Source organism: Drosophila yakuba, chromosome X (assembly GCF_016746365.2).
Source record: "Drosophila yakuba strain Tai18E2 chromosome X, Prin_Dyak_Tai18E2_2.1, whole genome shotgun sequence".
Lineage (NCBI taxonomy): Eukaryota > Metazoa > Arthropoda > Insecta > Diptera > Drosophilidae > Drosophila > Drosophila yakuba.
Genome location: NC_052526.2, coordinates 3322271 through 3345659, shown reverse-complemented (window position 1 = coordinate 3345659; position 23389 = coordinate 3322271). Strand labels below are relative to the sequence as shown.

The 23389-nt window shown below is 44.4% G+C and overlaps 4 protein-coding genes and 1 long non-coding RNA gene across 27 annotated transcripts in view; 3 read left to right on the top strand and 2 right to left on the bottom strand.

The window, feature by feature from the left end:
• Nucleotides 1-29: 29 nt before the first annotated feature.
• Nucleotides 30-2592, bottom strand: LOC6524158 (protein DENND6B). 2 transcript variants are annotated; one of them, XM_015190051.3, is made up of 2 exons: nucleotides 1327-2592; nucleotides 30-1263 (listed from the first exon to the last, which is right to left on the bottom strand). In XM_015190051.3, exons 1-2 carry the CDS (start codon nucleotides 2449-2451, stop codon nucleotides 475-477), a joined length of 1914 nt encoding a protein of 637 aa, XP_015045537.1. In that variant the 5' UTR covers nucleotides 2452-2592; the 3' UTR covers nucleotides 30-474. The 2 variants fall into 2 exon arrangements, with proteins under 2 accessions (XP_015045537.1, XP_002100021.1); XM_002099985.4 differs by having other exon boundaries at nucleotides 30-1266; nucleotides 1327-2578.
• A 453-nt stretch (nucleotides 2593-3045) lies between these two features.
• LOC6524157 (DNA repair protein XRCC1) lies at nucleotides 3046-5572 on the top strand. The gene is made up of 4 exons (XM_002099984.4): nucleotides 3046-3318; nucleotides 3397-4701; nucleotides 4761-4849; nucleotides 4914-5572. Exons 1-4 carry the CDS (start codon nucleotides 3268-3270, stop codon nucleotides 5365-5367), a joined length of 1899 nt encoding a protein of 632 aa, XP_002100020.1. The 5' UTR covers nucleotides 3046-3267; the 3' UTR covers nucleotides 5368-5572.
• A 153-nt stretch (nucleotides 5573-5725) lies between these two features.
• LOC6524156 (calcineurin subunit B type 1) lies at nucleotides 5726-7298 on the top strand. Of its 3 annotated transcripts, none has more exons than XM_039370147.2 (3): nucleotides 5726-5743; nucleotides 6284-6326; nucleotides 6601-7298. In XM_039370147.2, the coding sequence occupies exon 3, from the start codon at nucleotides 6641-6643 to the stop codon at nucleotides 7151-7153; it is 513 nt and encodes a 170-aa protein (XP_039226081.1). In that variant the 5' UTR covers nucleotides 5726-5743; nucleotides 6284-6326; nucleotides 6601-6640; the 3' UTR covers nucleotides 7154-7298. The 3 variants fall into 3 exon arrangements, with proteins under 3 accessions (XP_039226081.1, XP_002100019.1, XP_039226080.1); XM_002099983.4 differs by lacking the exon at nucleotides 5726-5743 and adding an exon at nucleotides 5894-6050; XM_039370146.2 differs by lacking the exon at nucleotides 5726-5743 and adding an exon at nucleotides 6144-6230.
• A 3584-nt stretch (nucleotides 7299-10882) lies between these two features.
• LOC120321807 lies at nucleotides 10883-11232 on the bottom strand. Its single transcript, XR_005561529.2, has 2 exons — nucleotides 11160-11232; nucleotides 10883-11096 (listed from the first exon to the last, which is right to left on the bottom strand). It is a non-coding gene; the product is annotated as an uncharacterized LOC120321807 (long non-coding RNA).
• Nucleotides 11233-12203: 971 nt separating this feature from the next.
• LOC6524152 (small conductance calcium-activated potassium channel protein) overlaps nucleotides 12204-23389 on the top strand; it is a 61275-nt gene continuing 50089 nt past the window's right edge. For 18 of the 20 annotated variants that reach the window (XR_005561052.1, XM_015190038.3, XM_043207039.1 and 15 more), the window contains exon 1: nucleotides 13135-13657. The gene's annotated coding sequence lies outside the window, so the exon portion shown is untranslated. Of the gene's footprint in view, nucleotides 12285-13134; nucleotides 13658-23389 lie in introns of those variants that run through there. The other 2 variants (XM_039373892.2, XM_039373895.2) reach the window with 2 other exon arrangements.

Below are 23389 nucleotides of genomic sequence, written 5' to 3'. Positions count from 1 at the left end.
TGCAGTCCATGGATGTGTTCACACAATAGTTATGAATCCAGTTAACTTATATTTGACAATCGTAGATATAAACAATTTCAGCGATATACATACAAACGTTTTTGAAAATGAAACAAAATGAAGGTAGAACAAACTGGCTTTAAATCACATTTCAGAACTTTAACGAGGTAATTTCACGCAAATTCGTATTATTTGATTGGTTTGGAGCCATTGGCTTAACCATTTGAGACAGTCGGAGACATGAGCATTACTTCGAAGGGGTGTAAAAAGTTGGAACTGGAATTGGTATAGCGCAAGGATTACATTTAATACTTGACTTGGACTAACACACTCACTTCGCTGGCTTGGGATTATTTTAGAATTAAACTAGACACGAATACGGCGACTAATCTCCGATTAAAACCTATTTACACTGATAAAAGAGCACCGCACACAATCACACAGGATAACAGACAGATGGGACGCCAACTAAGATCAAAGATTCACCACATTCTTGAGATCCGGCGGCAGCAAGCCCTTCATGCACTCGATCTGCGCGCGTATCTGCTGCTGCGTACCATTGATGCCCTCCAGCTGCGCGGCCTTGTCGCCATAGAGATTCAGTTTCTGCTTGAGCTTGAGTATCATATCGATGATCTCCACCTCCTGCTTGTCGTGCGCCCAGTGCTCGAGATTCGCCACCGACAGCGCCTGCAGCTGGAGATCCTGCAGCGTTAGTTGCAGCTCCCGATGCCTCGCACCGTACCAGCCGCGAAAATTGGGCGATCGAAAGAAGCGTCTGTACAGGCCCTTCCAGTCGCCCTTCAGCGGCGACGTTAGCTGCGGCCCAGCTGTTTCCAGCGTGGCCAGGAAATCGTCCAGCTTGAAGCTGCTGGCATTGGGCGCCGACTTGAACGGACTGATGTCCTTCTGCAGCGGCATCAGCGAGGCCATATACCGCTCCAGCGGTATCATAAAGCTCTGGGTCAGCTCGAGCAGGTGGCGTCGTATCAGTGCGGTTTGCACATGCTCCGGCCGCTTGGTCTTCATGCCCAGCAGCACCTTCTTGATCAGCGCCTTGTCCTTCTTCAGGTACGGCCTGTACTTGCTGTGCAGTCCCGCCGATGAGGCATCGCCCGAGCCATTGCTGGAGCTGCCGTTCAGGGCCGCGCTGGGTTTCACCGATCTGCCACCGATCTCCGTTGCGCTGGAGAAGGATGTGGCCGATGCAATGTTCCTTGCGTGCTTTTGGCCCAGCAGCAAGTGCTGTTGCTGCTGCATGTTCTTCTGAAAACGAGCGAGATGGCGATACGGTCTACGATACGCATGGATATTGTTTCCACTCACCTGGTTGTCCACCAGCCGCAGCATGTGCGGCCAATCCTTGAGCAGCTTGACAAAGAACGGATTGGTCACGCCCAATATGCAGGCGGGTAGTGTTGTCTTGCTGCTGCACTCCTGTGTGAACTCCCGGAACTCGCTGTCGTGAATGGTGAAGTAGGGACGCGCCTCTGCGCAGTACTCGAGCGGTGCGATCAGCGCCAGGAGGGTCTGCACCATGTAGGAGCAGTCGGCGGGTGAGGTGCCCACGACAACGATGGGCTCGGCGGTGATGACCAGCTCCCACAGCGTGTACAGCTGCTCCATGACAAAGTCCAGGGAGCGGAAGAGCTCGATTTCGTTAACCGAGGCCAGCACCTTGGCCGCTGGGCAAGCAGCCATCGCCGGTGGCGTTTCGCCCGCGCTGCCGACACCTTCTGCTGCTGTGGACTTCCTACTGCTGCTGCTGGTCCGCGGTATGCATATCTGATAGCTGCACTCCATCAGCGGCAGCTGGAGAGGTTTGCCCACCTTTAGGGCCGGCCACTGGCGATTGATTTGCTCGCTGGCCAGCCGCAGGACGTCTGTGCCGTCCTCAAAGTAGCGCGGCGCCAGCTGGGAGAGTATGTCGTAGTACAGATTGAAGAACGGCAGCCGTGTGATGATGATGAAGCTCTTCTGGAAGTAACCACGCGGCAGATTCGCGTCCCGCTTCTGCCGGAAGTACACGAAGCCCCAGTAGTGGGAGCCATCCTGTCGCAGTGCCGGCGAACACTCTGCATTGTAGCCTGGCAGGGAATCACGACGCGTTGTGCAGCGCAATCGCATGTGGAACTTGGTGTCGCCCATGCAGCCGGAATTGGAGTCCGGAAAGGCCATGTAGCAGATGTTGCTGACCTCCTGGTCGCTGGGCATGAACTGCGGCGGATAGACGTGCTCCAGCGCCTGGCCCAGATTAAGATCGAAGGTGACCACGCAGAAGCAGTGCATCCACTGGGAGAAATTCACCCAATCGCTGGCACTGGGTTCCGTGTTCGAGTTGGTGGCATCCACGTCCTGGCATCCGCTCTCCCGCTCTCGCTCCCTCTCACCATCCCGCTCGCTGGTGTCCAGCGATGGCGCCATCTCCTTGATTCTCGCATCCGCGCTCATTCTCTATTTTGTTGATATTTATTTATTTATTTGCCAGCGACATTGACAAGGGGAATCAGGGATGGGCGATAGTTGCTACCTGTTCGCAGTTACCGTTACCATCGTTAGTCACTGTTTAAATCGATTGTGTTTGCTGATAAGCAATAAGGTTTTTAAATATATTAAATTAACGCAATTATAGTGCTCATCATGTTTGGTTGTTTTTCTGGGCGCTTTGTTTTTATTTTTGTCTTATGTCTTGTTTACTGTCACTGTTAGCAAGCATTGCTCATCTCCTATTGCGAGTTTATCATTTCAAAACTTTCACTCACATATGTTTGCTTTTCACTAGCGCTGCCACTTTGGCGATTTAATCTCTCGAATAAAAACAAAAGTAATGGCTGATTTAAAACACTTAATAACTGCAAATGTAAATGAATTCTATAGTTAACTTTTATTTTAAAACCGAAATATATAAAATTCGAAAACAATGTAAAGTGTTGGTAAACCCCTTAGTTAACTAGCTAGTTTTTCGACATAGCGCTGCAGAGACCCAATTTAGCGATATCCAGCTAAACTGCCAGCACTGCTAGGGATGGGCAATTAGCGCCCAGCAATACAGGGTTTATTTTTAAAATATTTGTCAAAACAAAATCACCTTAGTTTACCTCTCTGCTGCAAAAGACAACATATAAACAAACATTGTGGCGCCCATGAAAACACTTGCAAAGTATACAATTTCTTTACAATAATCCGTATAAATATAGGGAGAGCGTTGGCCAAAACGATTTCCCGCCAAATTAGCGGCGTCTCAGTTAAATTCATGAGAATTGCGAAATGCCAATTGCGGTTTTTAAGTCCGTACGCGAAGTGAGCAGTGAGGATGTGGTGAGTATTGATCCTATATAGACCGCCGATATATAAACCCACGCTCTATATATAAAACTATGCATTCCCGATGACCAGGTGCACGTGGCGGATAATTTGCTAAAGGAGAACGCCGGCAAAAAGTGGCGAACCAAGGCGGCGGGCGAAAAATCCGCATATGTGGTGCTGGAGTTTGCGGAGCCGCAACAGATTACGGGCATCGATATTGGCAACGAACATGCCGCCTTCATCGAGGTGCTGGTCAGCCGGACGGGCTGCCAGGCGGACGATTTCCGGGAACTGCTGCTGTCCAGCTCGTTCATGACGCCCATTGAGAGCAAAAACTCGAGCAACCCAAACCGGGTGCGCTGCTTTAGTGGCCCTGCACTGGCGGAGCCTGCCCTGCCGGAGAAGTGGAAACTGCTGAAGATAGTCTGCACGCAGCCCTTCAATCGCCATGTGCCTTATGGGCTATCCTTCGTCAAGGTGCATGTGGTGGCAGCTGCGGCGCCAAAGGTGAAATCCCTCTTGCCGCAGGGTGTGATGCAGTTCGGGGCCTTTAAGCTGCGCGAGGAGTCACCCGATTCGGAGACGGACAACCAGGTGAACAGATTTCACAGCTGGAAGAAGGAGACGCAGCACAAGTCGCCTGCTGCGCAAATCTCCACAGCGGCTGCCATTCGGGACGCCGGCTCCTCGGCCTTGAGAAGGTTGAGCATTGGCAAGGTTTCCACCCTGGCTGCATCGCCCTCAGCATCGCCCAAACCCTCACCGTCGCCATCTCCAGTGCCCAGCGCCCAGCGATCGGGTTCTCCGACGCCATCGGAGGCCAAGCCCCTGGATCGCAATCGAGCTTCCCTGCTGTTTGGCGACGACGATGAGGATGAGGCCGATGACGCGGGAGACACCAAAAAACACCGACTGAGCAAGCATCTGGAGGCGGATAAAGATCGCCGGCGATTGGAGCAGGAAAAGGAGAAGGAGAGCAGGAAGAAAAAGTCCAGCAGGCATTCCTTGAATAAGTCATCGTCGAAAGAAGACAATCCCCCAGCAAAAGAGCACAAGTCATCGTCGAAAGAAGACAAACCTCTAGCAAAGGAGCACAAGTCATCGTCTAGAGAAAAATCCACACCGAAGGAAGATAAGCATTCACGAAAAGAGGAGAGATCGCATTCGAAGGTGGAGAGATCCAGGAAGGAGGAGAAATCTAAGCATGTCCACAGATCATTGGACACCTCGAACGCCAAGGAAAGTTCTCGCCCATCTGCGCAAAAGCGTCATTCATCTCCCACCGCAATCGCAGTCACGCCCGCCAAAAAGCAAAAGGTCATGGAAAAGCCAATTCAATACCGTCCCTTCAATCAGTTACTCAAGGGAGTGCTCCTAGTTATCAGCGGCATACAGGCAAGCAAATGCACATGATTGCATCACAAACTTTGTAAACCCATACCCTCTCCTTTCAGAATCCCGATCGTGCAGACTTGCGCGCGAAAGCGGTCGCCTTGGGTGCCAAGTACAAAGCTGATTGGGAGCCAGGATGTACTCATCTGATGTAAGTGAAGTGTGCATTTAACTGATAACTGCCGCTAACTCCTCCTAACATGAAATCCAAACAGATGCGCATTCAAAAACACTCCGAAGTACAATCAAGTGAAGGGCAAGGGCAAGATTGTGACACGCAGTTGGATCGAGAAATGCTACGAGCTGAAGAAGTATCTGCCATGGCGACGATACGCCTTGGATACCAACGACTTTGGCCAGCCGGAAAGCGATGAGGAGCTGTGCGATGAGGCGACGCGGCCACGACGCGATTCCAACGAGAATGATGTGGATATGCTGGAGAACACCTATGATTCAGTTCTAGCAGATCAGAATAAGATGGATCTGAATGCAGATGCTTCATCGGGCATTGATACGGAGGATGAACTGCAGCGGGTGGCTGAAAACAACGTGAAGAAGGCCAAATTAAGGACACCAGTTCAGACAAAATCGCGGGACATATACGAGGTTAGCACAGATGAGGAGGACTATTTGGTGCTAAAGAAGAAGCAAATCCACGCGGTCGATTAGTTGCCATTTATAAAATCTCATCTTATATTTTGTATACGCCTTTATTACCTAAATGGCTTGTAATCTGTACTGCAAGTACATTTTTCGTTATTTTTTTTAATGTGCGTCTAATACATTCTCATTCTCAGTGCAAGCTGATTGCGACAAATTCAAACAATGTTTAAGTAATGGCTTGGACCATTTTAAATAAAAGACAAGAAATAAACTGCGATTGCGTATTAATAATATTGTAATAGATCTATCGCATGCTAATATAAAAATACTGTAGAATGAACCACCTCTATGCTGATGCGATGGTCCATCTCTAGCAGGAGCAGGAGCTCACAAATAATGTCCTAACGCATAGCACGATGCTTTAAGGACTTTCCACCTATAGGTATGCTATGGTAAAGCGGAGCAAACCCCTGTACTCGCAAAACTATGCTGTAAAAGTGAAAAAAATATAACGCACAAATGCAAAATCAATTTAAAGCCCACAAACAAAAAAATATTAAGAAAAAAACAGGTGGAAAAGCAACAGCTGTCCGGTTTTGACAGCTGCGCTCTCCGCGCTCTCCCACTCTTGGCGAGAGCTAACGGTGAAAACTCTCTTGTTCCCCTGCAGTCGTGTATTTGCTGTCGAGCGAGTAGAGAGCACTTTCTTTGGGAGTTTAACTATCCAGCGCAACTGTTGTTTATTTATGGTAAATATCTATAGCTACCACTTGCAATTCCGCATTGAGATTCACCAAAGCATCCGGGCCAAACGCAATTGCATCCGGGCACTGTTCCTCTGCCCAGATTCCACTCCTTTGCTGGAGCGAAAACGAGAAGTGAAAATCGTGGAAATTTGGAAAATCGATACGATTGAGCCATAATTAAAAGTATGCTGCTAACTTGCACTCCCCCTATTTCCTATTTTTTATTTTTTTTTTAGAGAGAGCGCCAGTCGTGGGAAAATTAAGTGATTCAACGCCCAGGTAAGAAAGTCGTTCTGTACACGCTGAGAAAAAGTGCAATCCAAATGATTTCGAACCTGTCAGTGATGAGTGCGTATGCAGAAGAGTAAAAGTGGGCAGCCCAGAAGTATGCAGCAATATTTTCATATACCGAATATCCTTTGGAAGTTTTCATTGAGTAACTGCTAACTACTAACTTCTGTGATATTTTATTTGATAATTGGTTTGAAATTAATTTGGAATCGACTTTTCATCAGCAGAGCAGAATAACATAACGATTACGTTTCATTCGCAGATCAAGACCAGAGAACCAACTAAGCCACCAATAGGCCATCATGGGTAACGAGACCTCCCTGCCCATGGACATGTGCTCCAATTTTGATGCGGACGAGATACGCCGACTGGGCAAGCGATTCCGCAAACTGGATCTGGACAATTCGGGCGCCCTGAGCATAGACGAGTTTATGTCGCTGCCGGAACTGCAGCAGAATCCGCTGGTGCAGCGCGTCATCGATATCTTCGATGCGGACGGCAACGGGGAGGTGGACTTCAAGGAGTTCATCCAGGGCGTGTCGCAGTTTAGCGTGCGCGGCGATAAGCTGTCCAAGCTGCGATTCGCGTTCCGCATCTACGATATGGACAATGATGGTTACATCTCGAACGGAGAACTGTTCCAGGTGCTCAAGATGATGGTGGGCAACAATCTGAAGGATACACAGCTGCAGCAGATCGTGGATAAGACCATTTGCTTTGCGGACAAGGACGAGGATGGCAAGATATCGTTTGATGAGTTCTGCTCGGTGGTGGGCAACACCGATATCCACAAGAAAATGGTTGTCGATGTTTAGGAGCCACATACATATATGTACTGTATACATACAAATGTACATATTGTACTATATGTACTGGGTTCCGTAATGAGTAATGAGTTTGTGTGTGTACCTTTCCTTCCTTGAAACCTGTTCGGCTTTATAATAAACGGTCTGTCTGTGAGTCTGTTAGTCTGTGAGGGCGTTTGAGGCGTGCCAAAAACGAAGCAGTTTACTCAATTTATTGATGATGACATCTATCGCATATAGTACACGTTAATCCAAAAACCTGATCGATCTCTCATCCACAGAATGCAATGAATTGTGTCTTATACTCATATACTTGAAACCACCGGCAACGGACCACTCACCACAAAAAACCAAAAAAAAAAGCTCATCTATTCTATGAATCATGACTATTTCCATGACTTTCCATGCCCCATTCGAAATGCCATACCTTCGAGGTTCGAACATCCTTGCGATTACGATCGCTCGCATCATCTTAAATTAGTTTGTACTATGTATGTCCTAACTCTACGTTCAATTCAAGCCTAACACTTAAGTTCATCTCTCGACTAAATGTTGTGTATAAGATATGTAAAAAACAAAAAATAGAAAGAGAACTACAACTACAACTACAACTACTATTAAACACTGTTTATCGAAAAGCTAAACTCAAAACCCCGAATAAGTGTTTACTTGGCAACTTTTTTCTATACTATTTAACTGTTGGTTCAACGTGGGGCCGAAAGTGGGCTGGGTTCTTTGGCCGGCGGGCAGATGTCCTCGAGCCGTCATCGGTCCGCGAGTCCTTGGACAAACAGCACGTGCGTGTCGCCTAGCTAAGTCGCCCAGTGCTCCCGAAACTCCGGAGTCCCGAAAGCCGACCGCCCAGAAGACAGTCACCACCAAATGTGGGAAGGAAACCACCGGACGAAGGTAACCGAAAACTTTTTGGCCGTTGGCAACGATTAAATGTTTTGTAGGTCACCGATTTTCCAACTGCTCGTGTGTGCCAGCGCTTGTGTGTGTGTGGGTGTAGGACGTCCCTCATATGACAAGTGGTACACTGGGGAAAACTTATGCTCACATATGTATGTTGTATTGTGTGAAAATCATAAATATTACGCATACGCCACGTTGATCAGTACAAATCAGCGGACGAAGATCATTCATTTCTTATTAAATGTACTTTAACATAGAACAGAAATGTCACAAATCAGCGGGAGAAAATCATCCATTTTGATATAAACACCTTAAAACGAAAAAACACAAATATTACGCATACGACATGTTGTTCAATACAAATCAGCGGGAGATAATTCCTGTTGATTTTATACCCACATTTTTGTATAGTACCCACATTTTGATGGTGGAATTTAGCAAGAATTTCTCGCAGTGCCGGCAGGAAGCCAGCCAACTAGCTGCCGGGTCCGCAGAGAACTTGTACGGCAACAGAGCCTTGACCACGGAGTCACCTACTGGGCGACTGGGCCATGGAACTACTAGGGAACTAGGGAACTAGGGAGGTCCTGCGAGGTCCTTTGTGTGCGGCTGTGTGCGAGAATGCGTGAGTGTGTGCCTGGTATCAATAAATTATTATATGCTGTCTGTCGCAAGCTGGTTCGTTAATCATTTTCGCCTGGGCCTCGCCCCCGCTTCGAACCCGACCTCCAAATGAAGCATTTCCATTTTGAAAATTAGTAGGGTTAATGCTGGGGGGTAGCACCCCTCCACCCATCACCCACCAAGGAGCAACCTTTGACCTGCAGCCCACTAATTTCGCTCCTGTTGCTGCGTCACAAGCCCACGGGCTGACCTTTTTACCGATTGGTATTAATTGGTTTGATTAATGTGCTCCAATTTTCGGATGGTACGTAACAGCGCCGGTCCCCAATAATCGGGCATTTCCATTCGAACGTGCGTCCATCATTTCATTCACAGGACTTCTATTAATCGATGGGGCCAGATACAATTTGTAACTTCGATGGGCTTTTCGAGAGACAGGTGATATTTATGTCGGGCAAGGCGAGGTGATGACCAAGTTTAGATAATAGGCCAATATTATTCAATTTTCATGCGAAATATTACCGCCCATTGATGTCATCCCAAAATCTGAGGCACCCATCTTGCCATAAAACCTATTGATCCCTTTTTTTTTTGTTTATTTTTGGAAAACCTTTTTGTCGCTGCTGTTTGCCGTAGGGCCTCAAACTTATTTCGCTTGAATAACTTCGTTTCGGTGGCAACTATTTAGTCAAACGGCTTTTTATAAATTATGCATGTACAATATTCCCCCAAATTTTAATGGGCTGGCGAGCAGAGAAATGGGAATGTGCCTGCTTACCACAAACACAAATCAATATAGCTATATATATATATATAAATATATATATATATATATTGTATATCTGTAGAGAGGCGTGTGTGTAATGTGTAATGGAGTTTGGACAGGTAAGGGATATCGTCTAGCCTGCAAACGAAATTGTCAGCTTTTCCATTCCATTGCCTTATATATTCGTTTGCCAGTTGGAATCTCTGGGTTTATGGGCTCTGGCATTTAGTTTGCGATGCCCACACCTGGGGGAAAAATAAAAGCTTTTTAGTTTATGTTATGTTGCCGTTGTTTTCGCGTTGTTTTCCTTTTGGGCTGTTGTGTTTTTGCAATAATAATTGAGGCATTAAGTCAAAAGCGGGCCTGCGAAAACAAATGCCAAATCAATGTCCATGTGTGTGTCTCCCCTTGACACCTGCGGCCAAAATACTAGTGATTGCCAGTCAATGAAATGCTTGCTAAATAAGCTTAATATTTGGTATTCCATAGACTAACAAATAAAGCTGGTTATAGTAGAGCAACTATTATAATTCATCACTTTTATATGCTTACGGAAATCGTTTGGGATTTTACCCATATATTAGCATTGTTTTGTGCTTATTGGTCGGTTAATTTATTTTATTAGCCATTTCTATAATTTCGCCCCCAGTTGTGCGTGTGTGTGAGTGCGCTTGAGTGGCATGTGTGTGTATTGTGCGATAAAAGTTGACTCGTGCCAGTTTCGAGCTGTAACCAAAAACGCATACAAAACAAAAAGCGGCGGAAAACAAGAAACAAAAACGACAAGCGCGAGGAATGCGGTGGGGCGGGAGGGGGTAAATACAATGTGAATGGGAATTACAAAAACAAGGCATCAACAACCACCGGGAGCGTTCCTCCACTCCCCCGCGCCCCTCGCTTCACAGTTGTTTCCCGCCCACAGAACCATAAATTCACCATTACCACGCAGCTACCTCAACAGTGCACCGCCCCCCACCCGCACTCGCGCTTTGACCCACTGAACCACCAGCCCAACAACCCACCAACCCACCAATCCACCAATCCACCCATCGCCGCCCCACCATTAAAAGGTGGCAGCAAACAAACGCCGATGACGCAACGGAACCCTACTCTGGAGACCCCGATTCCGAACCCGAATCGTGGTCCGAATTAGAGGCCGAACACGAATATGAATACGAATACGAGTTCGAGTACGAGTACAACTACGAGACCGAGATCGAGTTTGAGTTCGAGAGCGAGGAGTTTTATAGCAACCACCAGGGCCGGACCTGAACCTGACCCACTAACCCTTCGAGTTATAGGCAGCGATTCCGCGTTCTCATGGGAATCATCGACAAGGATATACCTGAAAACAGATACAGATATAGATACATATGCCTACATATGCCACGTGGTCGTCTGATCACAACGATACAACAATGAAAACTATAAAATCATATTTCGCTCTTGCGATACAATATAATCATAAGTCGGCTTTACTTAAACATTAGCTTATCTATTATACCATTGGGAGCTATAAACAATGCAATATGTGTAATAGATTGTAAGCTTTTCCATTTGCATATAAAGTTGAACCTTAGGTCTAACCATCCTAAGGTCAATGTTAAGTGCTTTCTCTGCTCGTCTGCTTTCTCCTACTATCGTTAACTGAAATGTGGCAGTAAAACTGACAAGTGCCGGGGCACACTAATGAATTTAATGGATACTTACCGCTCAAGCAGAGCATAAGAAAATGGCCAGTTGGCTGCTAATCTTCCATTCAGTTTCAGTTGATCCAGCTGTAATTAGTTTAATATATGCAATTCGCCACATTAAATGAAACGTAAAATGTGCTCAACTAAAGAAAATCTCTCAAAGATCCCTCTATTAATGTTGATAATTGGCTTAAACTTTACTAGGTTAGAATATGGAAAATGATGAAAATAACTTAATTCAGTTATTTGGTGAGTGGTAAATATTCCCCAATTAGAACGCTCCTGTGTGCCTTGGTACATAGGACTCCAAGTTGGACTCCGATTTTGTGTGATTCTGTGACTCCATTTTCTGTTTTCAGTTTCGGATTTCGTGCTGCGACTCCCGATTTTCCATTTTCCCGTTTTCCCGCTTTCCCGATTTCTTTTGCCCTGCTGCTGCATGCACTCAACGAAGTGCCTTTATGCTTGTATGCTGTTACTTATTTTTTTCGAGACACACCAGTGGCAAGTGTCTTTCAGTGGCGGCGACGGGAGTTTTCTATAGGGGGAGCAGCAAAATATTACGCATACGGCACGTAGTCATAATTGTTATTGAATCTAAATACTTTGCAGATTTCAAATGTTAACTCATCTGATGTGTATGTGTATGTACGTATGTTTATTGCGCTCATTCGATACTGTTTGGTTTCGTGGCAAGGAATTTTGAAAGTTGCAATCTAAAAATAGCATACCTTTAGGGGCTCTTCGCTTCCAATCAAACAACCGAAACTTTTCACACCAACCACCAACCCTCCTACCACCCCCCCGCAAAAGACAAAGTTAACTGTCGCCGCTGCTGGGTGGACTAAACGACTCTCCGCCCACAAGTGCGGCAGAGCGACGAAGAGAGCGGGAGAGCGGGTGAGATTTGAAGAGGAAGAGGGGCGAGAGGAAGTGGGAGTGGAAGAAAGCGGGAGAGAGCGACTGGGCGACCGAGCGACAAACCGACCGACAGCCGAGCGGCGAGTAAGAAGAAGCACGCTATATACACGGTGCCGAGCAACAAATTGAGTCAGTATCGCACAAACAACACTAACGGAAACATCAACGTGAAAGCGAGACGGACGCCCTCCGTCCCGTTATATGCTGTGTCTGTCTGTCTGTGTGTTGAGAGTTCTACGTCGCGCACTCCAAAAAAAATACAAAATAACAACACAAGAACATTAGCACTCACACACACACACTGGCACACACACACACACACACAAGCATACAGTAAGCTTCAGGTGCTAGAACAAAAGCAGCCAACGAAAAAGAGACAAAAACGTTTAGATCTCAAAAAACAGTAAGATTAAGCCAAGGAAAGACAGTGAGATCTTGTAGGGAAAGGAGCAAAAAGGAAGAGACAGATAGGCTTTGATCTGAAAAAGGAAACCGAGAGAGGACATTAGGGCCATTCTACACGATCTAAGACTTAATACAAAAGATTTTACACAAAACAAAATGGACCAAAACAAGAAATGAGTTTGAAAGTAGGGATTCAAAGAAGTTCACATGCGAAAAGAACAAAGTTTAAAATACCGATCGTGTAGACAGGTCCTCATAGCGAACGAGAGCGAGTGCAGAAAAGAGAGTAGGAGAGCCGGATCGCTGTCAATTAGTGGCATAAGCCGTTACTTTGAGAGCAAGTGGGTACAAATCACCCGAGGGCAGTATGAAAAATTTTCAAGTTGGGTACTTGAGCTGGAAAAGTTTGCAGCAGCCCCAATTTACCTGAAAAGTCAAGAGCAGTATAGACAGGCACAGATGCATGCAAAGAAATTCATAAAATAAAAAAATACGTAAAGTAGTTCAAATTCGACAAGCAGTGGAGTTGAACGCTCTCCGTTCGTCGCCGTTGTCTCGTGGGTGTCGTACACACATAAAAATACATATATATACATATATATAGATGCCTGCCCATCTATATATAAACAATATGCATATCTATTTTTTTTCTTGTTATTCTATAGTTAATATATATAGTTGAAAAAAATATATCAAATAAAAAACAAGTGCAAGAAAAGAGAAAAGCGCCCAATGCGGCCAATGGAAATGCCAAAGAAAATGCAGCAGCTACAAATTCGACAACAAATGCAAATTCTACAACAACAACAGCAGAAGAAGCAGCAGCAACAACATCAACTGCAATTTCCCAACACATAAGTCCACCGAATTTTCCGTCTTTGTCGCGCGCGCTCACACACATACACACTCAACTTGCACACACACACACACACGGAGACACATGCATGTGCATAAATGGCAATATGGACGAACAGCAGCAGCATTTGCGTTGTATACCAACACAGTGACACGCGCGTGCCAAATATTGCCGATTTTATCACACAAGCAACAACAACATCAGCGGGACCAGCTATTAACTAAAGGAGCCATTACAACAACAAAAACGGGATCCAGCAAAGTAACAGCAACTGCAATAGCAAGTACAACGAGAGCAACGAACATTGCTGGAAGGCGTCGCAAAATATCAAAGTGGGTACCACTACAACAACTACACCAGCTACAACAAAGATAGTGTATTATGCTTACTAACACACACACACACACAGCCACATGCAAACACATGCCGCCTGCACCCTTTTGCACCCACACGCACGCACACAGACCACCGAAAGCTTGGCATACCAACACGAACGATAATAACTGTTACTGCAAAGTGCAAGTAGCGGTAGAAAAGGACAAAGGACAAAGGCAGGAGAAACAGCAGCACTGTTAAGAAGGAGGTAAAGGAGCGAGAGGGAGTGCTAAATGAGTTATGCGTGCACATTCCTCAACTCACAGCTGCAGTCGGTCACTCACGCACACAAGCACACACTTGCATACACGCACTCGCACACATGGACTGAAAGAAAACTTGTGTTAAAACATGAAATTAACTGCTTCCGCAAAAAAATAGCGTATTAACGTAAAACAAAAGTTAAGGACACTTATATACAAATAAGAGGTTACAAAGACTCGGTTAGCTTGAATAGATAGATAGAAAGTGCAGCTAATGCAATTCATTAAGCTAAGAACTTCAATACAAGTAATTAAGAACGTTTTGAAGGAGAGAAGAAAAAGTTAGAGGGATAAAACTACATTTGTATGTATGTAGTTTAATATGTTTGACAAATTAGAGCAAAAGCGGTCTTAACTTGATTTTAAACTCACTTTCGTTGACTTGCTATTGGTTGAAACAACTCAAAGTAATTCGCAGAATTAAATTACTCTATCTCAGCCACTAATTTACAACTTAGAAAGTCTAAGGAAGCCTGAAGGGGTTTTAAAAATTGCCCATAACGAACTTTAAAGTGCCCGCAAACTCATAAATAAATCACAAGTCCTCGCTGCCATGGTGAATATTACCAAAAATTGCCGGAATCGCAGAGTCGAAGCAAAACTTTGGCTCATAAAATTAGGCCAACTTGGCATACCGACAAGGGCTCGACTAGATTTTCGGACCACGTCAACTCCCCCCAAAAAAAGACGAATTTTGCCTTTTGCCTTTTTTTTTTGTTTTGTTTTGGAAAAGCGAACGGCAGACCGGGATTCAAGCACGGCATACTTGACATTTTTGCGCGCCGTGCAGTATATGCAGATTAGGCCAAGTTGGCTGAGCAACCGCAAGCCGCAACGAACAGGAGCTTTCGAGTGCTGTGCAATCAGAGGAAGGACCTTAAGGAACCCAGCAGGACCTCCGGATCCAAATCCAAAGTAGTGGAGACCCCCGATGAAACGATGAAACACGTTTGGCAGTACAGCTGCCCTTCTTGCGGTCATGCAAATGCATAAGGACTCACTCCTTCCTTAGTCCTGGGAAAAAGGGAATACGAGATTAGCCAGTAAAACAATGACCCCGTCATCACCGTACTTTTCCGCACTTTCCCGCACATTTTCCCCCACTTTCCATCACACTCTCGGACATGCAAAATTCATGAAGAACCAAATTGAGTTTGCGGTCGAACCCAAAAACATAACTAAATATAAATAATTAAGTGCAAAAAAGGGGTCAACTTTAAGGGCATTTTGGGTATCTTGAACTTTAATCGAAACTTTCTGCTTTAAAGTTATAATGGCATTCTAAAAGTCGAATTTAAATTCGAATATTGAAAAGTAACAACTAAAAGAGTACAAATAATTATAAAACTAATCAAATTAATACTTAAAGCTATAGATGGCTAACCAAGTGCTTGGTAAATCAACAAGCATCTTTGAACTAAGAAATATTTTCATGGTAAACAGGTATTTTATGTCCGAAAGGGCACTTAAACGGAAAATTCAGCGTGGAAATCATTGTCAATTACCCATTGCTAGGCAGTACACACACAGTACACAACCCAATTAGACATTCCTTATTTTGAATGTAAATAGCAAAGATCATAAACCCTGATGTACGTACACTATAGCCATCTATTGTAAATAAAATGTCAATTGTGTTTATTCCCCAACCTATTATCCAAAAATACATCAAATAAACTTTTTTGAAAATAAAACCCAACAAACTTTTACACGTTTTCCCCTGTTATTTTTTCGTTTTCGTTTTTGTTTGCTTTTGCTTTAGTTTCTTTTAAATATCTCTTTTTTTTGCAACTCATTTCGCCTGGATGTCGCCGCTTTCGCTTTCTATAAACGCTGCCAGATATCCCAGATATACATACATACATATATCCCCATGCACTTGTGTGTTTTTTCTTTTTCTTTTTTTTTTGGGAGCGATCGTGTTGAATGTGAAATATGTCTGAGATGCAAGAATTTGCCATAAATAGAACGCAGATCTCTAGATGCCAATCGCAGTGCCCAAGTCGCTTACCCAGAAATTCCCCATCGGCATCAACTCCAATATCAAATGTGTCCCCCCCGAGGGAATCTTAAGTAGTCCCTTGTTTTGGCCTAATGGAAAATAGCATATCATTCCAGTTGCCCCGTATCCTTCCCTAATCGAATCTTGATTTATTTCGTTAATCTTTTGAATTTTGAAAAGACGTCGTCAACCCGCCGCTTTTGGGTGATGGCTTTGGCCCTCCAAAGTCCCCTGTCGAATGGTTAATGACCAGAAAAGCGGGCAAAGTGAGCGTAATTAATGGAAACTGTAATCAATCATGCGCTCCAATTAACCAGACCCATCCCGTCCAATATTCTTCTTCATATTCTTGTCGGATGTGGAACTGCAGAGGTGGATATATATCAATCTCCCACCCCCCGGACTAAATGCTAATGGGAGGCCCCATTTTTCCACATTTTCCGACCCGTAATGACACAGAGCGGTCCTGGTGTACATTTCAAAACTCATTACGATTCATTCACTCGACGTCAGCGAGGGTGTATATGTACACATACTTATATATACATATATATATATATATAGATATAGATATGGCCGACGAGTCATCATCTCTGATTTCTTCATTTTTTTCGCCTTTCAATGAGCTCCATATTGCAGTATTTTGCTTTTGTTTTTCATAAGGTACTTCGCCTTCCAAATAATTTAGGAATAAATTCAACTTGCTCTTTTTAATTTGATATACGATTAATACTAGCAATGTATTTGGGTAATATCAAATTGGGTAATTGACAAAACCAAATGCAAATTAGATGTTGGCGGCTAACTTATCGACAAAACATTCATAAATTTTGGCATTAAATTGGCATTTGGTAATACATTGATGATAAAATGGCCGGCCACTGGAGGCAAATACACATCGTTATCTCGTTAGCGATAATTAATTTGGCAAAAAGCACTTGGGCCAACTTCAACTTCCCATTCACTACACCACTTGAATACATGAATATCGAGCATTTTGTTTGGCGGGCAGTTTCACTGGGCATTCACTAGTAAATCCCCAACGAAAATTCAATACTGCTCAAGATTGCTGAAGATTGCTCAAGATTGCTATTCATAAAAATCGCCTGAGAAAGCTGGTGTCTTTTATTCATATCGATAATTGTTTGAACAATTTCGGTGAATACTCGTACCCAAAAATGAATTCATCGATTGCCTGCGGCTTTTTCCTTTCTCGCTTTCACATTTCTTCTCGCTTCTTTTTTTTATTCGCGCTTCATTTACTTTCGGGTCCTGCCCGGGGGCGGTGGCCAAAAAGGGGGAGTGGCAATCGAGAGGAGACCAGAGGACCCTCATAACCTTTCACCCCGAATGGGCGGGCAATGTGGGAAAAGTGGGCGGCGGGTGAGTATTTCACATTTGCTGATTTTTGACGTGTCCATTTTCCGTTGATTGATTTTGCTTGTGCACTGAAAAAATGCTTCTACATAGATGATACAATAAATAAATATGCGTATTTAAGTCAGTAAGTTTTTCTGGTGGTATGTCAAGTTTCCGAAGCAAATATTAAAAATTATTTAATTACATAAGAAAACAATTAACATTTTTTCAACATTCATTTGAGTAGAATTGGCATAGAAGGAATATATGTTTATTACTTGTTGAAATTTCTGTTTGCCGCGTGCGATGCTTTATGGCATAAAATGTATGTATATATATATTCTGCATATGTGAGTTGTGGTTGCATCTACTTAAAAATACATTTATTTTTGCGGCTTACAATGCGCGAGGGGAGACATGGAAATTGATCAAATATTTATACAGTTTGCATAGTCAATTTACATAAGTCCATCAGCAGTCCAGCCGTCCGTGTGCACGTGCGGGTATGTGTATGTGTGTGAGTGATTTCCACGAGTGTTTCGTGGACTTGTATGTTTGTTAACCGCACCACCCACTGCCACCCACTGCCACCCACTGCCCAACTTTCCATAACCTTGCCCGCTGTGTGTGTGTCTAGCCTTGTCCTGTCTCATCAATGTCAAAGCAATGAACCCGAATATCCATATTGCCAACGCTTCGCTTATTCAATTTCCCCGTCTGTCTATCCAAGTGAATTTCCCGCCCCGCCGCCGAACACATTTTCCCCATTTTCACGATTTCCCCCCCAAACTTTCCCTTTCGGCTAATACCCTTTTCAAAAGCCCGGCAGCTTAAAGAGGGGTAGGCGGTCGGGGTTGTAGGGTGTAGGGGGTGGTCTTAGGGTATTAACAGCTTCGACTTGGCGCAAAGGAAAACAGCGTTTTTGTTGTTTGCCCAACAATGTTAATGTGTCTATATAAGCATGTACACACAAAGGCACACAGTTGCGGACAGGATAATAGCAGTGCAAATTAACCTTTGTCGTGTGTCCACAATTTCCGCGCATATTGCCTGAATATCAAAACAAAACAATTGACTTATTTGGTTTTGTAATTATAGTTCGTTTTCCTTCTTTTTGTGCGGCAACGAGAACTTAGAACATCGAACATCCAGCTATTGATACTAAGCTATTTTTAGCTATGTTTCAAATCATCCTAATGTCATAAAGTATATATTATATTCTCCTTAATTTCCAATGGTAGGCAGGCTTGCAAACTCACTTTCCTTACCTTACTACTTTCACCATGGCTGTACCTGTGTGCATATGCTGAGTGTATATACGCACTCAATTAGAAGGGAAAATGTGGAAAATGGTTGAATCGTTTATGACTCAGCATAGTGCCGCATTACCGCCCACCACCCACCGACCGCCCGCCCGCATTTGGCCATTAAAAATGTTCAGGCATGTGTAATTGTTTTACACACAAGATGCCCAAGATATTGAGCTCGGTTGCTGCCAGGGAAGGGGGGAAAGGGGGGAAAGGGGGATTTGGAGTGTGTGTTTGATGTCTATATGGTGTGCATATGCATAAGTACAAGTCTTTGGAAATGTAGATGTGGGCATATCGCTGCCATCTTACTTGACAGGTGCCGACAACTTTCGGATAGCAATGCCAATTCTTGTCAAAAACAATTTCTTTGCAAACGGTTGTTCAGTTACGGATTCTCCGTTGGTTGGGATTTACGCAAAAACTCCCCCCCCCATCCCCCTCCATCTCTACTTTATACACGAGTATATGGCCTAAATATAGCGGTAGGCCTGACACACGATTGTAAGTAGGGTTTTCCCGTCGCCGTTGATGGATTCATTAACTTGGCTTGGACGTGGCTTTGCTTGGCTTGGATTGGCTTGGCTTGCTCCTTTTTTTTTGTTTCGCTGCTGTCCATCATCTATTGTGAGTTTGCCTGTTCTTTGGACACTTTGTGATGGACTTTTGGCCCGGGGCGGGGGGTGGGGGGTTTGCCGGCATAAGTCAGACCCATATCGAAAATGTCAGGATTCGCAACTGCTTTTTCGGGCTACTCCCGACAAGTAGATTGTGTTGTCAGGCTGCCAGCGATGGAGCAGGAGTACTAGGAGCAGCTCTAGGCAAGTGTTTCAATCAATTCAAGTTGCGACAAAGTCCAGGACTGCAGCTAAAGTGGCTTAACATCCTTTTGTCCTGCCTTCAGCAGTGTGGCAAACTGATAAACTGTGCAGGTCACATAGAGATGTCTTAAAGTATGCCATCAATTTAGAGTACTTACGATATATGTATGTACATACATATATAGTGTTCTTTTCAACACCTTCTAAATCTTAAGAATGCCAGCTAAGTAGAATATCTTGCCAGCCAACACTGTTTAGTGCAACAAATTTTGCCAAGATTCAACTGCAGCCCAAACAAAAACTGTCCAAAGTCAAAGTTAGAAGCCAAACTGAGCTGAGAAGCCAGTAAGCGTAGAGATTTCCAGTGAAAGCTATCAGAGTCCGGTTTTGTAATCGTGATCCCAGGGTTTCCGTGCAATTAGAGGGTGACCCCTCAACTTTGGCCAGCCTGTGGCATCCTTTCTATTATTTTTTTCCCCTCCCCCCCTATTTTTCACTCGTTTTTCGTTCCTAAAAAAAAACAAAAAAAAGATGTGAACACACGGCTTTTGACGAATGCAACGAGGTCGTCGTTGTTGTTGTTGTTCAGGTGAGTTCTTTTTTGTTTTTCCTTTTCGTGGGGAGGTATCATGTTTTGTGTGGGACTCCTGGCACAGGATAAAACAGGGCCAAGTTAACGATTTTCCTCCTCTTTTTGGTCCTTTTTTTCGTTTTTATTTTGTGTGCCCTGCAAATGAAATTTATGTAGAGGGTCCTGGCTCCTGTGCCGGCATAAAAAAGCCAAAGGACTCGGGCACTCGTCCACGCGGCCACTCGGCACTCTGCCCCTGATTTTGAGTTGTGCAATAAATTTTTATCTGTACATGCGAACGTCGGCCCCTCCTGGTTACCAGTTACCAGTTACCAGTCACCACTCACCTTTCACCAGTCAGGAGCTGGACGTGAATGCGAATCCTGCGGATTGAAGGGTTTCCAGTTCGGACCAACCCAACCCAGTTCAGACCAGAACAGAACAGCCCGTTGGCCATTAAACAACGCTGTCAGGTCTCAATGGCCACAGCCTGAAACCAGAAAACCTGAAGCGGCCATTACACAATAGAATTCTTCTGGCCGTGTCGCCTCAACTTATTTGTATTGGCCTCGATTCCAGTGATGACTCGCTTTCGAGTAACTGACTAACTGAGGAGAAAGAAAACTCTAAATGAAAATCGCATTAAAACGCTGTCGCTGCCACTGGAAAATTAGAGATCCGCTTTAAATGTCAATCTCGCTCGCTGATGTAACTCACTATCTATGCGAGTTAATAGGGCCAACAATTGGCACTTAATTACGGCACAACCAGCATTTCCACTCCACTGAAAGCCGAACAATTGATGAATTGAATAAGAGCCAAAGCGACAGCACTACTCGATGGTAGTTCGAGGTACTGGCTCCTTGGTCCTTGGTCCTTTTGGCTTTATTGTTATTGGCCAAGCTGCGTTGCGGGCCATGTTTTAACGCTGAGTGCCGCATGACATCTGGGTCACCTGGGGCTGCCTGGTGCTCCGCTCCATAGATGCGTTCAACTTATACGATGCCCATTTCGGAGGCGAGGTGCTTCCTCTGACCATCGATGGGGACATGGGGATATGGGGATATGGGGACATTCACACGCGGCCGGCCATCGCCTTGCTTGTGTGTCCTTTTGACATCGGTTCCATTGGATTTACTGTACGATGTACAGTGCGTCCCCCCAGCTGTAAGGCGATTGATGGCTTAATGCCCCCGTGTTGTGGTGTTGTAATAAGGGGACACCCACACAACCATAAACCCACATTGGATTACTGTGATTTGTTATGCTAAGCAATCGAATTTGATTGGCTATTGAACAAGGAGGCAAACGTAAATTATCAATTTAAGTAGCTGAGCTTATGGTGGCCATTGTATATTTTCGTGATAAAGCAAAGTTATTGATTGAATAAAGTTCAGGAATGGGTAGTTTTAGCTTCTTACATGCTACTTACAATTGAAACTTTAACAACTTACCACAAGTTGCTCAAAATTTTCTAATTAACTTGTACTCTTAATTTGATTTGTTTGCTAGCTTCTTTAGCTTGGTACTATTAGTAATGGTTCCCATAATCTGCCGAAATCAGTGTTTAATTTATAAATATTTATGAGGCGATTATCGCCGGGCAAACCAAATGAATTACACAGCTGAGCCGCACTGTACGTGCCTGTTTGCAATGAAGCAATCATTTTAATGGTGCGATTAAAATTTCATCAGTTCTACTCAACGAACGAAATCGAATTAAAGCGTGGCGCATCGCAAGACGAGATGTTTATCAATTATTCCCAGATTCATCTATGAATGTGTTTTTCTGCTGACTCAGTCTTGTTGGGTTTTCCCACATCTTTCTCCTTTGACTGACTGACTGACTGACTGACTGACAAATCAATCAATAGCCAATGGAACGAGGTATTTATAGAATATCCCATCAAGGGAGGTCCATAAACAATTGAATTCATTTGCGGCCCCAAATTGCTATTGCATTTTGCGCCAAGAGAAAGAAATTTTAACCCAATTTGAGGCAAGAAACCCCCCCCCTTGCCATTCCCCATCCCTCCCGTCCCTTTTGTATCTCCGCTCGTATTTTTAGCCAGTGGCGTTCGAGAGGGGGGGCTGTAAAATGTGCGCTATAAAGTGAACTTCCTATTCAGATAAAAATTATGATCGTAGGTATATGAATACAAATATTTGCATAGATCATTGTTACCAAAATTTGCTGTTACTTTGCAATGATCTTTGTTACTATTGATGGTTCTAGCAGTAGCCCCCATCCCCCCGGCGAACTCCTGCGTACGCCACTGCCTTGTATCCACAGTATCTGTATCTATGGCATTCCGCCTGGCACGGACTCCTCGGATATGGTCTATGGGCTACTGGGGCCCCCAACTATTATTAGCGGCACGCTCGACATGCAAACGTATAATGGATTCGGATATGCGAGTATATGCGATGATGATTGTGTGTGCGTGTGTGTGTGTGTGCATGCACATGTGGGCCATACAATGTCGGGAATGTAGAATATATACGGATATATATGGCCAGGCCAGAACGGTTAGCTTCGCCAGTCAGCGAGTCATCCAGCTGAATTCATTGCTCTGCAGGTGTTCACATTTTCACATTTTTCGTCCAGCTCCCCGAAATGTCCTTTTGTCCTATTCCAGCGGTGTGCCCGCAACGAACACTGTAAGAAAATGCTGGCAATTACTGATATTAATCTTTTAAGTCTATGCTATCTTATTGAAACGTTGCATATCGTCTAATAAATTAACATGTGTTAATAAATTAAAAGAATTTACACACTTTATTTGCAGTAAGTTAGTTTGATTTTTTTCAAGTATACTTCCCCGCAAGCAGCGCTTGAATAATTTACAGTACTCGTTCGTATTTATAGTTGAATTATTGATATTCATTTGTTACGTTTTTCAGATTTGTTTCAAATATTTCGTTCGCTCTTCCGAGGCTTCCCCTCGACCCCCTCTATTCCCCTCTCTATTCTTGTTCCGCATGTGTGACTTGCGGACAACGAGCTTTCCCGCATTTCCCCCATTTCCCGCTTTTCCCCATTTTTTCCACTAGCACAAGTGTGTGCGCTGGCTTTGAAGCTTTTGTGGCTTATCAGTTCTTTGTCAACTAGGTACAACTTCTGGCAAATAGTTTTCCCGGAAAGCTCGGCCACAGCTTTCGAACCCGTCCCACAATTCCCACATTTCATTTTCCATTTCCATTTTCTTTACGGGTTCTTAAGCCGCTCCTTTGTCTTTTTCGTGCATTCAATGCACGTGCCCAGATTCCTGCGATTTGCTTTCGACTTTCTGACTTTCGGACTTTCTGCTTTTTTTTACCTTGGCTTTAACTTTGTTGTAGATAAGTTGATTGTTTAATATCCAG